Consider the following 17,512-nt stretch of genomic DNA (forward strand, 5'->3'; position numbering starts at 1 on the left):
CGTTGAACTCTGGTTTCTGCTCCCTACCCTATGCTACCTCCCCGGTCTGCTTTCTGCTTCTTTCCTAGCTGCCACTGTGCTCCCTATCCCCTCTTTGATCTGCCCTTTGCCACTCATAGAGGCTCCTCATTCCACTTGTGGCATATGCATGCCACAGGTTGACCATCCCTGACCTAACTGGTCTTGCCCTCTTTAAGACTGCCATTTTTCAGAATACAAGTGGATGTGCTTCCTTGAAGAAGACAAAGGGGAAGACAAACAAAAATCAGAGGAAGGGATCTCATAACTCATTGCTACAGCGATGTAGCGTTGGCGACACAAACTATGACACCAATGCTACATCGCTGTAGCTCGTCGCTATGATGACGTAGCGTCCAAAAATAATCACGCACCACCAGGACTTTAGCAAGTACTAACTAAATGACTGCACAAGTACCAAATGCGCAATCAGGGGAATGCGTAGACGTATCCACTACAAGCAGCACAGTAGAAAATTACATAAATTGCTTACAAGCCTGTTTTCCCTTTCCTTATAGAAGTCTGATTCCAATAATGCAAGTAGGTATCATGCAGGTCTACAAAGGAAGAAGTAGGGTAGTGGTCACTAGGCACACAAACTGCTAAAATTCATATAATTCCATGAGAAGCTATACCAAACATTTAAAACTATTTCAAAGCTGTATAGCAATGAGATAACAAGCCATGAAAAGAATGGTTATTACATTCTACAAATATATTTAGCATGAAGATCATATTTACTGACCTAGATTTAGGAAAGGGAGCATTTAGGTACAGTAACCGTGCTCATCTTCATCTGTACACAGTCTCACGTCTTTCATTTACAGGGCAGATGTAAATGCAACTGACAATTTCATGTGGACTCCTCTGCACCATGCCTGCCATGCAGGACAGCAGGATATTGCTGAACTGCTAGTTAAGTCTGGAGCAGTGATAGATGCAGTTGCAATCAACAGTTCAACCCCACTGATGAGAGCCATTGAGAGCTGTAGACTGGATGCAGTGCAGTTTTTAATTGATGCTGGGGCTAAAGTCCAGATGACAAACAGAAAAGGTATGTCTATTTTGTTTGTGCTATATAAAAAGCCTGGAGAGATTTTATTCCTTTGTTGTTTTTGTGTCTGGTGGGTTTTTTTTAACATTTCTGTAAAAGCAGAGATGAGGCAGCATACTATATTTTAAGAGAAATAAGAATCCATTTAAAGATCATCCTGTGCTAAATATCTGGTGGTCAGGATAGTGATCTGGAGACAGAACCAAGGCTAAATGTATAATGGTAATATGCATTTTTTTGTTCTGCAGTGTTTGGGTTTTAGTTTGTAAAAACCAGAACCCACATTTCAAATATCCAGGCTCTTCATCTTTTAGAGAAAAACTGAGTCTCAAACAACTTCTTTATTTATCTGATTTGGTCTTCAAATAAGTATTAAGACTCAATGGGTACATCTACATGAGATGCTTTACTTCGCATTAGCATAGTTTACTGTGAAGTAAGCATGTGCATCTACATGTGCACATTTTTACTTTTCAGTAAACCTGCCTAATCCCAAGTAAATTTGCTATCTGCAGATGCTTGGGATGGGAGGTAAGGATTTCCCAGCCCAAGCCCCATGACTGTGAAGCTCGGGCTCATCTCCCAGCAGCAGCCCCAAAGTGTGGAACCAGCACTGGGAGCTCCCTGCTGGCAGGGGATGGGGAGCTTGTTCCCACCCAAACTCCATGAGTGCAGAGCTGGAGTGGGAGCAAGCTCCCCAGCCTGTTCCCTCCCAGCTCCATGCTCATGGAGCTAGGTGGGGAACAAGCTCCCCAGTCCCTGCCCTGCGTGCCTGAGTGGGGACAGTGTCCTCCTGCTCCGGCAGCAGCCCCTTCTACCTGGTCACTATTGCAGACCGGGGGTGGGAAGCTTGTTCCCTACCTCTGCTCCATGGGCACTTGTACACGTGACCAAAATTGGACATTTTTGCAGTTTAGTTGGATCATGCTGTACATGCTGCCAGTGGGCCCTGAACTGCAGAAAGCCTCAGACCTTCCCTCCACAGTGGTGGCACCTCACGGGTGGCACCCACCCATTAGCAGCCCACCCAAGTGGCCCTGGGGGGCACCGCTGCCACAGAGGGAAGGACCAGGGCCCCCTGTAGCTAAGGGGTCTCTCAGCCCACTGGCAGCTCGGCCCCTGGCCATGGGAGACACAGACAGTCTCCATCAAAAAAATAGGATTGGACCCCACACCATAGCAGTGATGGAAGCCCCTAAATTGAAACGGTGGGTTTTTAATCACTGCAATTAAAAATCCACCATTTCAGTTTGGGGAACTAAGCCCCCATCATGTGTACAAGAGGCCCATGATTGCATTTACAGTTGCGGAGCAGGGGCTGGGAGCTCCCTAGATGGGAACAGTTCCCCACCCAGCCTGGAGGTGGCTGGGATCTGCCCCTGACTGGGACAGGTCCCAGCAGGCCCCAGACTGTACAGGGAAATACATGCAGGCTGGAGGTGGCTGGAGACTGTCCTGTTTCAGGCAGTCCCCAGCCAGCTCTGGGCTGCACCTACAGGCTTCCTCATGCAGCCCAGGATCTGTTCCAGTCACGGGCAGGTCCCAGCCCCATGCCCCAGTCAGGTGGTCAAGGCATAAGGCTTGGAAAGAGCGGTAGGAGTGGGGTAGGTCCCAGCCCCCTACCCCAATTTGCCAGTGGGGCAGCTAGCAGCAAATGAGCACCCAAGGGGAGCCCGGAGCTTCCCCCCGTGGCAGCAGGGGCCTATTGTAGGGCTGCAAGGAACTGGGTACAACTCTGCTCCCTCATCCCCACATGGGTACATGCCTGCCCCAAAACCCTTACTCCAGAGTAGTTTACATGAGAGTAAATTTGGGCCGGAGTAAATGCATGTGTAGATGCACCCAACATGAACAAAAATGTTTGCTTTGGAATACAGCTCTGACAGGGGCTTTTGTAATATACAGAAGGTAGTGAGTTGCTGTCATAGTGAAGTAACACTATGCAGGTGAAGCAAAAGACGAAAGAATTTGAGTCGTGACTAGTGTGTGCATTCTGTCATTCACTATGATCACTCTGTTCTCAGCTTGATTTATGTGGCATCAGTGGGAAATACTTATTCCTATTCAGCATTTGACTGTTGTTCTCCAACAGAGAAAGTAACTAAACAGAAATTCTCTGAATTTATGCAGAAGCATTACTTGGTTGCAATGATAGAGGGAGAGGTAGATTATTTATTTATTAGATGTATATTCTGCCCTATCTAAAAGGCACAGACCAGCTTCCAATGAACCAACAGAAAACTCACAGAACATTCATTAACATTGGTCAAATCTCAGTTGAGAAGCCATAACTTCATTTTATCTAGAAATTATAGCTCTATTATTTTACTTTGGTTTTGCACAATGTTATGAGGGATTCTCAGTAACCACAGTCTGTTGGGTATCATGCAGAAAAAAGCACTCCCAGCAAAATAATTTTCATTCAATGTAAGCAAAATAATTTTCATTCAATGTAAACAAAATAGAAAATTGACCTGGCACTTTAATGAGCTGATGGGATGAGAATCCAACTAATTGGTGTTATCCTGATCTCAGTAGAAAGGTGTAGAGGAGGGGTTCCTTACCTTTTGGGCCCGATGATCTCACGAAGTCATGCAGCTTGGGGAATTCATGCATGCTGGGGAATTCCAGCCCTAAATTTCTGTGAATCTGTGTACTCTGGCCCACATACACTGCTACAGAAACTGGCAGGGGCCAGAAAAGGGCTGTGTTCCCCTTTTGAAGGTCAGTAACTCTAAAGATGCCTTATAGGCCTGAACATTGGAAGCACACAGGAGCTCAAAAGGGGGTCTTTGTAGTGTGTGCCACTATGGGGATGTTGGATTGTGCCCAGTGGTAGGCAGCTGTTACTTTTTACAACCCTAGAGTCTGTGTTTGGATAACTGAGAACTCACTCTAGCCACAAATTTCACAGTGAGCCAGACTGTCAAAGGTGCTCAGCACCCAGTTCCTCCCATGAAGGCCCCTGTATAGGCAGGTCATTTTTCCAAAGGACATAGTGTCCCCAGTGAGGTCTGCTGGAAATGTGACACTTATGTAGATGCCGGATTGCCAAGCTCTTTTGCAAGTCTGGCCCTGTCCATCCCATTTGTGGTCTGTTTACACGACCACAACTCCTTGGCCTAAAAGGGCAAATATTTTTTTAAATATTTCTGTGTAGGTTCTGTGTAAGGGTTTTATTTTAACACAACTGTGAAAAGTTTTCTCTCTTCTTCTTGTGTCCTTGTCATAAACTAGTTGTTTCCCAGAATTGTGCACAAGTGATAACTCTTTCCATTGCTGCAGCAAGGTCCTCCTTTGCATAGGTCTCACCAAGGAGTTGGCAAATAAGCATGTGCTCCATAGTCTGCATTTTGCTGCACTCACATATATTCATGTAATTAATATAGCCCCATTTGATCATAGGATCACAGAACTGGAAGGGACCTGTAAGATTATCGAGTCTGGTCCCCTGCCATGGGCAGGAAGTTATTGGGCTCAGATGAGCTTGACAAGGTGCCTGTCCAGCCCCATCTTGAACACCTCCAAAGCGGGTGACTACACCACCTCTGCTGGGGAATGTGTTCCAGATTCTGGTGACCCTTATAGAAAGAAAGATTTTCTTATATCTAGCCTGAAGTTACCCTCTATTAGCTTATGCCCATTGGTCCTCATCCTCCCTTGAGGTGCCTTCCTGAAGAGTTGCTCCCCTAGTAGATCTTGATGCTCACCCCAATGTACTTGTATGTGGCTATCAAGTCACCTCTCAGCCTTCTCTTACTCAGATTGAAAAGGCCCAGTTCCCAGAGTCTTTCCCTATAGGGCCTATTCTCCATGCTCTTAACCATATGGGTAGCCCTTCTTTGTACCCCTTCTAGCTTATCCATATCCTTCTTAAAGTGTGATGCCCAGAACCGGACACTGTACTCCAGCTGAGGCCTGACCAGCACTGAATAGAGGAGGAGGAGCACCTCTCTGGCTCTATTGGACATGCATCGGCTGATACATGCCAGAGTTCTGTTTGTCTTTCTAGCAACCTCATCTCACTGATGGTTCATATTCATCTTCTGGTCGATTGTAACCCCCAGGTCTTGTTCAGATGCTGTGCCAGCTAGTGGACCACCACCCATCATGTAGTTGTGGTGAGGGTTCTTCCTACCCAGATGAAGGACTTTGCACTTTTCCCCGTTAAACGTCATCTGATTCTGTTCCACCCATGAATACAGTCTGTCAAGGTTGTTCTGGGTCTTTACCTTAATCTCTGATGTGCCCATGCTTCCCCACAACTTGGTATCATCCCCAAACTTAATCATTGAGTTTTCTACCCCTTCATCCAAGTCAATACATATATTAAAGAGCATGGGTCCAAGCACTGATCTTTGGGGGACAACACTGGAGACAGCCATCCAGGATGAGGCCATCCTATTGAATATTGCCCTCTGGGAGAAGCCCCTAAGCCATTTGCCCACCCACCTTACTATAGATTGGTCCAGCCCTGTACCCTCCAGTTTGTTTGAAAGAAGCCCATGGGAAACAGAATCAAAGGTTTTACTGAAGTCTAAGTAAATTATGCCAACCTCATGTCCCTTGTCCAGATGGCTAGTTACCTGGTCGTAGAAGGACACAAGTTTTGTCAGGCATGATCTGCCCTTGACAAAGCCATGCTGGTTGCTTCTTAACACCCAGTAGTTATCAGCTTGTAATTGATGGCCTCCTTAACACATTTTCAAAGATTTTACCCAGCACCGAGGTCAGACTGACCAGTCTGTAGTTTACAGAGTCATCCCACTTCCCTTTCTTAAAGATGGGCACCACACTGGCCCTCTTCCAGTCATCTGGGACCACTCCTGTGTTCCACAACTCTTCAAACAACTTGGCTAGTGGTGCTGCTATAAGCTCAGCCAATTCTTTCAGGACTCTTGGGTGCAGGTTGTCAGACCCAGCAGACTTGAAAACATCCAAGCGTTGTAGGAGATACCTCGCCTGTTCAAGACTGATTTAATGTGTTCTGTTGTCTTCCCCATGTTCCCTGGGCCTCTGGTCAGGTGAACAGCCCCTGAGTTGATTTCAGGAATAAAGATGTGAAGTGTGTATTTAGGAGTTCTGCCTTTTCACGGGCACTGACTGTGGGCTGGCCCTGAGTATTCAGTAGAGGTCCCAGAGTGAAGCCCGATTTCCATCCCCCCACCCCGATCCCTATGTATCTGTAGAAGGACTTTTTGTTGTTTTTTATTCCAGTTATGAGCTTGATCTCCATGCCTGCCTTAGCTTTCTGTGTCTTGTATCTGCAGGCCCTGGCAATACAGGTGTATTCCTCTCTGGTTGCTGAGCCATTCTTCCATTGGTTATATGCTTCTTTTTTCTTTTTCAATAGCTCCCAAATATCCCTGTTGAGCCAAACAGGTCTGTTGGCTCCTTTCCTGCTTTTTGCTTGCATGGGGATGGCCTGTTTTTGACCCGTGAGAATTGCCTCCTTAAGGAAGCAACACCGTTCCTAAACTCCCGAATTGTCCAGTTGCTGGTTGCAGAGGGCCTCTCCAACTAGCCTCTTGAGTTTGCCAAAATCTGCTGCCCTGAAATCTAGGGCTTCTGTTCTGCTGACTGATTTTCCAGTCTTATGGTGGATGGTGTACCTTATGAGGTCATGATCGCTGTCACCCAGAGTACTACCAACCCTCAGGTTGCCTATGATGTCTTCCCCTTTGGTCTACATTAGATCCAGAGTGGCCTTACCCTCAGTAGGCCCTTCCACAATCTGTGTCAGAAACAGATTGTCTATTGTTGCCAAGAAATGGCTGACCTGCTGGAGGTGGCTGAGTGATCCTCCCAACAGATGTCAGGGTAGTTGAGGTCACCTATGACAATCATGTCTCTAGTGCTAGCTGCCTCATTCAGCTCTCTGGAGAATGCCTGATTGCTCACCTCATCTTGTAGTAGACTCCCACCATCATGTCTCAGTCTCCTGATCCCCCTTGTATCCTGACCCAGAGGGTCTCTTGGGACCTTTCACAGCTGTCAAACGTGACCTGCACAGATGGGTACCGCTCTTTCACTTAGAAGGCCACACCTCCTCTCTTCTTCCCAACCTGATCCTTCCTGCAAAGCCTATAGCCCTCAGTATTCACTGCCCAGTCATGTGTGTCATCACACCAGGTCTCCATCAACGCAACCAGATCAAAATTCTTGTCAACTAGAAGGAGTGCCGGTTCCTCCTGTTTACTTCACATGCTTCTGGCACTCCCATAAAGACACCTGAGCTCTCCCCTAGTCACCTTAGGTTTTCTGTCATGCCACCTGTGTCTCAAAATGTCAGTACTTATCTGGACATCCAGGCTTGAACGCCCTCCCATGTGTCATTGTAGCTAGTGGATTCGTGTACAGTAGTGGAACCTTCTCCCTGGCCCCTGGATGTGCCTAGTTTAAAGCCTTTCTCAGCAAGTCAGCAACTCATAGCAAAGAGCTTCTTTCCTCTGCTTGTGAGATGAATACCATCCCTTGCATGTAGACCACTGTAGTTAAACTGCTTACCAAGTTTGAGGTATCCAAAGCCCACATGGTGACACTATCTCCTAAGTCTTTGGTTGACCTCAATCAGAGGGAGGAGTGCATCGAGGCCATGGCCTCTTACTGGGAGGATTGAGGAGAAGACAACTTGTTCTCCTAGGTCCTTTAGCTTCACCCCCATGGCCTTGTAGTCTCTCATGATCCTCCCAGGGCTGCTTCTCACTGTGTCATTGGTGCCCACATGTTTGTTTTTGACCCAGTTTGCATGCACAGGCAATTCAGCCATCACCATGTTGGCCAATCTAGATCTGCCCCTCTTGGAAGGTCTTTCTGGGATTCTAGGTCCATTTCAGAGCACCTAATTTCATGTAATCTTTCCTTCCATAACCTCAGTTGCACCCTATCAGCCATTATATCCAGTGGCACAACACTGGCTACAGAACTCTTTTGCATATTAAGCTGTTTAATTTTTCTGTATGACCATATAGTGGATGCCTGGGATCTTCCATCTGCTGTGATCTTTCTTTTTGGCTTGGTACCGTTCTTCTGATATCAGGTGGCACAATGCCAGCCAGTACGTACAGACTATCCTTTGGTATTGGCTTTAGACATCCTGTTATTTCATGATAGCTGTCATTTAGAATGGGATCTATTTTCTTGGCATGAACTGATCATTTGCATACTGGACATGCATACTTTGCAGTGGAGTAACGCAAGGCAACAGCAGTGGTTCTTAATGTTGCTGGGCTCGCTCCCCAGTTTGAGGTGACCAACTTTGGAAGTCTATTGTTGCAGGTGCTGACCCTCCCTTTTGTCTTCTCTACATGTGCTTTAAAAGTAAATGTTCAGTTCAATGAAACTCCCTGGTACACAGGGTTCAGATGATTATTCAGTGGGATTCCATCCTAGATGATGTTTAATTTCTGCTTCTCTATGGCATATGTAAAAAGCTAAGACCTGTGTCCTAGCATGAAGCTGGTTCTTATTGTAGTAATCTGAGAGGTTGCTCAGTGCACATGTTAATTTGTTCTTGATAGTGGCAAAGTACTTCTCTTGCGACATGATGCAAAGACCATCAACATATATGAAGCGCCTCCTATTATTCTGTATGGGTTGGTCATTGGTATAAATATTAAAAAGGATCTGTGCTAGCACCTTACCCTGTGGGAGGCCATTTCATTGTCATCTCTAGTGGCTCCATTTCTTGCACCGGTCTATGTAAAAACATCTAATCTCCAAAAGAGATTGGATGAGCTGCACTAGGTGGTGGTCATGTGCCATATTGCAGACTTTGGCCAGCAGGCTTCGGTAGTTGACTGTATTGTGTGCCACTGGTAGATCTACAAACACAGCACCTGTTATCATCTCTTTCTCAAATCCATCTTCTACATGCTGGGTGATGTTTAGTATTTGGCTAGTGCAGGACATGTCTGGTGTAAATCTAGCTTGTTGTGGTATTAGATATTGTTCAATATGCAGTGAAAGCCGATTGAAAATAAGGCATTCATAAACCTTATAGAGATGTCATGGAAGTAACACTGGCCTAAAATTCTCTAGCTCAGAGGCATCCTGGCTTTAAAAGAGCTATTACATGGGCTTGTTGCCATAATTTAGGTATTCCAAAGGTTGATGAGCAATTGTTAAAAAGCATAATACCCACAACTTGGTTGCAGGACTGAAGTGTTTGTTCTGTTCTGTGCATAAGTCATTGAGTCCAGTTGCTTTGCCATTCTTCAAGTGACTTATTCTTACTAGAAAGTATAAGTATGTGAAATGTCAAAGTTGTTGCTATAGAGGCTTTATTCCTTGTGCTCCTACACACAGTGGGAATTTGACAAAAACCTTGTTTATAGGAGTGTTCCTGCTATCATGTAAAATGAAATATATGTGTATATATTGCCAATACAGAATATTTATGTTTGTAGTTATTGTCAAAGCATGGGACTGCTATCAGGGGTTTAGGGTATTATTATGGTTGGGGTGTTGAACTCCATAGTTCCTAATGAATTCACAGGGATTTGAAAGTGCTCTGTTAATTCCATGTTCTTCCTTTAAGAGTAACAAACCTTTTGACTGTCCATTGTCCTCCAGTAGGCACTGGAATATGTGGAAATCCCTGATCGTGCAGTACACTGGCTATTTCCTTAGGGGGTGCTGAGTAACCCCAGCTTCAGGAAGTCAGCACTTTGTGGGACCAGGTTCTGCCTGGGTTCAAATACAAGCGACATATGTCATGCTAATAAAGTTGCAAGGCCTGGAAACACCCAAAACAACTTATGGGTATGATTTTTGCAATCCTTAATCACATTCATGGCATTTGTTCCTGCAGACACACCCAGCGATGGCATACAGGTTGTTGCATATGTAAACAGTGTTTAACAGGTAGTGAGACAGTTCTGTAGATTGCAGTGAATTATGCAGTTACAGCCACCAGAGCTATGGTCTGTTTCCTTGGATAATTCAGCTACCGCTGCTGCTTCTTACCATTCACACTGTTTCTGTTAAACAGGACAGAATACTTTGGATATTGCAAAAGCATATGCTGATTTTAGATTAATCAACTTGCTGCAGGAGAAACTGGACCGTCTACCAAAGGCAGCAGAGAACAAAGTGGAAAAAGGGAAAAAAGCTGGCAAACCCCAGCCATCTCCTAAGCCCAAGCCGAAGCCTGAAGAGGCTGAAGCAGTGAAAGAAGAGGTATGATACCTGGGGAAGGGTAATGAGAAATCGCGAAAGAGATTTGTTTTTTTCCATAGGCCAGTGTTTATAAATGATTTGCATTTAGTTTCCCTCCAAACTTTTGCATACAGACACTTTTACAAAGTGCTTTTACAAGCAATCGTAAGTAGGTAGCTCATCTGGTAGTTTAGGCACTAGCCTGTGCATCAGATCTGCATTCAGTCCCCACTCTGCCACAAGTTTGTCTAATATTGAGCATGAAGGCAGTCACTTTTATGCACAAATTAAATAAGATACACACACATATTATATAAAACAGACCATGGGGATTGTCCTGTCTATATAAATTAGAAACTCTTTGGGGAAAAAGCAGATGCCTCTAGGTGGTATTGTGTTCATATTCTTCTTATGGCAGATGTAGAACACCCCAAGACAAGTAAGAGCTCAAAAGTCTCAACTTTCACTCCAGTTGCTATTTCTCTGGGCCCATGTACCCCTACCTTTCACAGTTACCAGTGCCCCACCATGTATTCACACCACGTTCACTTCCTACAGGCATAATACAAGTCCCTTTTTTCCTATAGCATTACCAATTCTTTAACATTTTCAACCCAATAGACTCAGAACAAAATAAGAATATTGCGGATTAGATTGGTAGAAAACATGATGCGATGGGCATTGCATGGACACTAGAGATGTCCCAGTGGGTTTAGTGACTGAGTAGCAACCTGGAGCTCAGAGATATGTAGAAAGTTACAGAACAAGAGCTCAGTGGTCATCCCTTGGCTATAGCCAAACTGTCCCAACAGGATCTGCAGGAAACATCCTGCATCTGCACTGCACCAGAAATAGCTTCAGGTTACTTCATGAGTGGGAGTAATCAGTTATGAAGTAACAAGAACCCAACAGTGTATTGCAGAAGGGGAGACTGAGGCATGGAGGTGTTAGGTGTTTCGCCCAAGGTCACACAGGAGGGCTGTGGCAGAGCCAGAAAGAGTATCTGGATCTTCAGAGGCTCAAACCTTTACCTAAAAGCTCAGCCTTACTCTCTGCTCACATGTGCAGTCAGAACACAAACCCCTTTGATCCCTTGTATCATTTGGGCTGAGCGCTGTTATCAATCAGAAGATTTTGCAACTCAAAGCCAGGAAGGAACATAATTACTGTCATACCTATGGGCATCTAAACATCTTATTGTAGCTCTTGACTATAGTTTAGATCAGCCTAGAGCCTAGAGCTCTTGACTATAGCCTAGAGCAGTGGTTCTCAATCAGGGGTTCGCAGTCCCCTGGGGGCTGCAAGCAGGATTCAGGGGTCCCTGGGGGCTGCAGATCTGGTGCAGTCATGATCTCTGAGGTCAGCTGAGGTACCCCACACCTGGGCTGAGTCTGTTGCCACTGCCAGGCTCACAGAAAAGTATGGATTTTCTCCTTTAAAGGAGAAGAATGTGGGAAACCATAGGTTTCCCTTTGAAGGCTAGTAGCGTTCCAGCGTTCAAGGGGCTGCCTGAGGCTGGGAGGAGCAGGAGGAGGCCGATATGGCACACATGCACGTAGCAGCCAAGCAGCAGTGTAGAGCAGCTCCCCACAGGTAAGCTGGGAGGGGAGGGGGCATGGACAACGTGTTGAAGGGTGGGGGGACACATGCCCCCATCTCCCCCTGATTTCTGTGCCCACAATGGGCATAGGGCTGCAGCCTGGCCAGACTGGCCAGCAGGACCTAGCATGGGAGGGACCTAGCATGGGAGGGTTGGGAGTGATGGGCACCAGCAGGGGGCTGCAGGTTGGGAGTGAGGGGGACCTCAAGTCCAAAAAAGGTTGAGAACCACTTGCCTAGAGTACTTCTTTTGTTTGAAGTTAGTGCTTTGAAAAGCTCCATGTTGTCAGGACACTGCTGCTACTTTGAAATAGCAAAGTACTTGTTCATCCATTACAACTGTGAATTAATTAATTATCCTAGAACAGTGTCACTCACTACCCTGCCTGCTGCCTGGCAGTCCAATAGCTACACATTTTACAGAATAGAAGTGAAGGGGAAAGAAATGCCTTTGGCTCCCACATAATCTATATAGTCATCCCTGCATGGTACTGTAAAGACTGAGTGGCAGAGGACCAGGATTTCTTAAAAGGAAATGCTATTTCTTGAGATAATTTGGCCTGATCGGGAAGCTCCTGAAATTATTGGAAAGACTTCCATTGAGATAATTAGTAATTGAGCCAGGCCTGCTGATTTTTTTTCTCTTCTTCAAACTGGGTCTGTGGATTATCTCATATGCTACCTCTTTACATGTTGACTGAAATAATTGAGTCCTATTTTTCAAGCTCTGAATCTGTTCTACTTGAATGTTCTGTTCCCTTACACATTTGCTGCAGCCTTGCCAGAACCCTGAGTACCTTATCATTGTCCCCTAATTCACCAGCAAATGCTGACTGTAATGGTTTCACTGTGCTTATGGCACTTCAAATTAGGTCTCTCTCCTGAGCTTTTCAGGGCTGCTTATTAATCAGCCCCAGGGGATGGTATTTACAGACCAAAAGCAAATACTCCTTCTGGGGCAAAAAGGGCTTTTTCTATAGCAGTCCTGCCCTTGGAGGATAAGTGACTAGGGCAAAAAGACAAATTCTGGTCCCCAACTCCATGGTGTAGGGACTACTATAGCCTCTGAGCTTCCAGCATGCTTTTAGTTAATGACTTGTTAAATGTGTGGAACATGGAGAAAACACCAAGTCTAAACAGTTCAGCTGATTCTTGTGCAAGCATTAAAATTTCCTGTAAATTCCCCAGCATCCCAATTTACTAAGTGCTTCCCTTATTTGTATTATTGGGAAATGTTTATAGATTCTCTTGAAAAACTTGATTCTGTAATGAAAATGCTTTCCAGGCTGGCCATGTCACTTCCCTCCCTTCTGCCCAGATGGTGAGTAAAAGAAATTCTAGATGTTGTAGGATGCAACCATTGTTTGAACACCTGATATATTTGTTTAGTTGATGCTTGCTTGTGTTTCAGGTTGCACAGATACCTCTGCCAATTGTAGAAAAATCTATTTTCGAAGAGAAGGAAGAATCCCCTATGGACAATGTTATTCATCTGAATTCACTGATAACCAGCGGCGCTACTAAGAAAGTTGATATCACATATATACCCAGAAAAGTAAGTCTGTTAGCAGAACCTGAATAATGCTGTGTTTTGACACTGAAATGAGGATGATAATAAGCTCAGATGCTTGGCAGGTGTAAATGCATACAGCTTGACTGCAGTCAGATTTAGGTCATAGGAGCAGGACCCTTTTACACCAACAAACCACCTGGCCTAACATATTTAGAAATGTCACAAATGTTCAGCTTTTTTCATGATATGGAGTCAGGATTTTCCAGATTTAGTGTTAGTGAACGTGTGTGCACAACACTTTAAAGCGGGCTAAATGCTCTTGCACCACTTTAATAGTGTTGGTGTTTGCATGCCTCAATGGCGTATTGCACATTAATTGCAGCTGCTGTAGGAAATTCAGCGGTGTAATGTGCCTCAAATGACTTGAGGCGCAGCAAACTAAAACTCCTCTAAGGAATTCTATAGCAGTCCTGTCCTTGGTGACCTAGAGCATGGAGGAGTTTTAGCCTCTAAGGAGTTTTAGTTTGCTGCCCCTACAGCTGCAGAGTGAAGCACTGGGCTCTGTGCAGCTCCGCAGCTCTACAGGAAGCCCTGCAGCAGCCCGGGAAGGCAGGCTTTGCCCAAGAAAAGTGGCAAGCCTGATCTTTTTTTTTCCTCCTGGAGCCTGCCTGCGTGCTTGAGCTGCACACGGGCTTGGTGCTTCCCTCCGTGGCTGCAGTGCACCCTGCGACTGCCCGAGCAGGGTGCTTGCAGGCGGGTACTGCCTGGGGGGCGGGGCGGGCACCGCTGCCACAGGGGGAAGCATCAGCCCCCCTCCGCAGCCCAGGGACTGCTCCGCCTGCTGGCAGCTCACCCTCCCCTCCCCACCAGAGAGGCAGGTAAGTCAGAGGGGTGTGTGCATGACACAGGGGCTTAATTAGCCCTAAACTGAAGCAGTGTTTTTTAAAACCTACTGCTTGAATTTAGGGCCCCCGTTTTGGCTCCACATGCCCAGTATGAGCATGGATCCATATAACTGTCTAAATCTTGTCGAAGCCTGCGAGGATCTTGACTTCATTGAAATCTCAAAGAAAGCATTTTCTTCTGACTGAGTGCAAATTAATGTCTCCGGCATTTTTTATTTTACTTCCAATCAGTAGATCATAACATGCAACAGTCTAGTAAAAATAAAGGTGTTTTTTTCTCTGAAAAACAGTTACCATTTCAGCAATGATTGTGTGACAAGGTGCAAGTGTGATCCCAAGCTGACAAGATCCATGTTTTTAATCTCTTCTACAGCTGTTTGTGGGACTGGCTGCAAGAATAAGAGCTTTGAAAACAAAGAGTGGTGGGGAGGGGGGTTCTTGAAAAGCCAGGCTGCCATTTGACTGGTGTAAGGAGTTGTTCAATTATATTTTAAAAAGTCATTGAGAAAATAAATTCACATTATTCACATTTACCTTTGAGGAAAAGGCCCAGCTAAAGACAACTTTTTGGATTTTTTTTTAAACAGCCAAGTGTCTTTTCTCACTAGATAAGGACCATAAAAACACTTTAATTGGGATTGGCCTGTGGAATTTACTGCCACAAGATTTTACTGACGTCAAGATCTTAGCAGGATCCAATAGGGGATTAGATAATTATAGAGTTCCATGTTTACAGTAATACATATTAAAACTAAATAAGATGTTTTAAAAATACAAATCCATATGCTTCAGAGAATAAACCATCTTCTCACTGATGGGAATTAGGAGAGAATTTTCCCCAGCATGTTGTCCCACAGTTGCCTATTTGAAGGTTTATTATACCTTCCTCGGAAGCAGCTGCTGCTAGCTGCTCCTAGTGACAGGTTACTGGATGGAAAAAAAAAATCACTGCTCTGATCCTGTGTGGCAATTCTTGCTTCACTAAATTATTGTAACTTGAGGTAACACACACACCAGGGATCCCTCCAAGGCAACCCTCTTAGCTGCAGATAAATTTACGGCAGGAGTGTCAAACTCACCTGGGGCTTAGGGTTGGATCAGGAACACAGGACTTCTTGTGGGACTAGTCCAGACTGAGCTATAGGGGCAGCTGCTGTGTCCACTGCAGTGGTAGGGACTGGGGTGATGGTGGTGGGTCCAGAGGGGGCAGTGGTTGTCTGGAGATGGTGACGGATTTCAGGATGGGGGAGCAGGTCTGATGGTGGCAGGAGTCTGGGAGTGGCAGTCTGGCAGTGGTTGGAGTGTGGCGCCATATCCAGACATGCAGGCCATGTTGTTTGTGGTGCCACAAACCTCTTTGAGGCACTGGAAACAGCACACAAGGAATATTAAAACATGGCCTGTGCTGCAGATTTGCAGTGTGGGTTGAAATTTAACAAAAAAACCCTCAAAAACCCTGGGGGAAAAAAAGCAGTGCAATGCATGTCCAAGAAGCCTGTCTACTGGCCAGGCCTTCATGCTGCCTGACCTGTGTTCCTGCTGCTCCAGGCCACCGGGGAAGACTGCTGAGGCCAACACCAGTGGTGGCTCCAGCCTGCAGTTCTCCCTGGCAGAAGACTTAGGAGGTGCTGGGCACAGATGCAGGGGCGTGCACTGTGGCAATTTCTGTTGCTGCAGGTGCGTGCCCCTGCATGTCTGGACATGGCCTGGGGTATGTAACAGGGTTCAGAGACAGCTGTGGCAGCAAGCCAAACTCACCACCAATGGCTATAGCCAGTGGGGCCGAACAGTCCTGCATTCTGTGACAGGCTACATCCCCAAACTTCTGGTGGCCTGCTGGTAGCCCAGCAGGCTGGACAGAGAGGCTCCACAGGCCAGATCCAACCCACAGGCTGTTTGACACCACTGATCTATAGAGGCAACAATCAGATCCCAGTCCTCTTTCAAAAACTTATCTTAAGACATTTCTCCTTCAGTAACAATGCTCTGCCTGCTGTAAGTACTTGCAGCTTCCTTTATTGCACAAGACTACACATTTTGAAACCATGAATGACTTTGGCAGGAGTGTTTGCCACCCACTTTGTCTTTGATGCCACGTAACAGTGACAGAGGAGGCTTGTTAGAATAAGAAAGCATCACTCCTAAAGGTACTTTCCCTGTGTTTCCGTATGGAGTTATTGCCTACTAACTTCCTTCAGTCAGAGTTTCAAAAGAAAGAAGTAGTGTGCATAGTATACTCTTGCAATGATGATGCAGTGAATCACTTCTGATCCTTTGGGATGAGTAAACCAGATTCATTTGGCAATTTAAATCATAGACTCATATAATCATAGAAAATTAGGGTTGGAAGGAACCTCAGGAGGTCATCTAGTCCAGTCCCCTGCTCAAAGCAGGGCCGTCCCTAACTAGATCAATCCAGCCAAAGCTTTGTCTAGCTGGGTCTTGAAAACCTCCCAGGATGGGAATTCCAGAACTTCTCTGGATAACCTGTTCCAGTGCTTTACCACCCTCCTAGTGAGAGCTCTCTCAATCACCACGTGTTTTCAAACACAATGGCCAGCAGCTCTGCAAACATATTAGCCAGCTCCCTCGGTACCCTCAGATGCATTGCATCTGGTCTCATGGACTTGTACACATCCAGCTTTTCTAAATAGTCCCTAACCTATTCTTTTGCCATTGGCTGCTCACCTCCTTCACAAACTGTGCTGCCATGTGCAGTGTCTGGGAGCTGATCTCACCTGTGAAGACTGAGGTGAAAAAGGCTTTGAGTACTTCAGCCTTTTCTGCATCATCTGTCACTAGGTTACCTCCCCATTCAGGGAGGAACCCACACTTTCCCTGATTTTCCTCTTGTTACTGACATACTTGTAGAAACCCTTCTTGTTACCCTTCACATTCCTTCCTAGTGGCAACTTCAGCTTTGGCCTTCCTCTTCCCTAGTTGTCTCTCCAAGTCTCCACTTCTTGTAAGCTTCTAGGCCTGTGAGAAGCAGCAAGTATTTGCTTCAGATTCAGATTTGGATTTGGCTGATTTGGAGGGACAGTGATTCGATTCAGTGATTCAAATCACTGTCCTTATTCGATTCAGCTAATTCAGATCTGGAGTTTGGCACCAATTTGGAGATTTGGCCATAGACGATACAGGCAGCCGTCCTCAGTGTTGCTGGACACAGCTGCCTCCAGCTGGTAAGTCTGTTGTGGTGGACAGAGGAGGGGGGAGGGAAATGGTATGGGTGGGGGCAGATAAATGCCTCCACAGCAAAGC

The 17,512-nt window shown here is 45.8% G+C and overlaps 1 protein-coding gene across 3 annotated transcripts in view; it reads left to right on the forward strand.

The window, feature by feature from the left end:
* ANKEF1 (ankyrin repeat and EF-hand domain containing 1) overlaps positions 1–17,512 on the forward strand; it is a 61,053-nt gene that overhangs the window by 32,713 nt on the left and 10,828 nt on the right. For all 3 annotated transcript variants that reach the window (XM_019516228.1, XM_019516230.1, XM_019516229.1), the window contains 3 exons: positions 846–1,072; positions 10,065–10,252; positions 13,242–13,385. In XM_019516228.1, coding sequence (XP_019371773.1) covers positions 846–1,072; positions 10,065–10,252; positions 13,242–13,385 — 559 coding nt within the window. The remainder of the gene's footprint in view (positions 1–845; positions 1,073–10,064; positions 10,253–13,241; positions 13,386–17,512) is intronic.

The sequence above is a fragment of the Gavialis gangeticus genome, unplaced genomic scaffold, assembly GCF_001723915.1.
Source record: "Gavialis gangeticus isolate Ggan-Ray unplaced genomic scaffold, GavGan_comp1, whole genome shotgun sequence".
Taxonomy (NCBI): domain Eukaryota; kingdom Metazoa; phylum Chordata; order Crocodylia; family Gavialidae; genus Gavialis; species Gavialis gangeticus.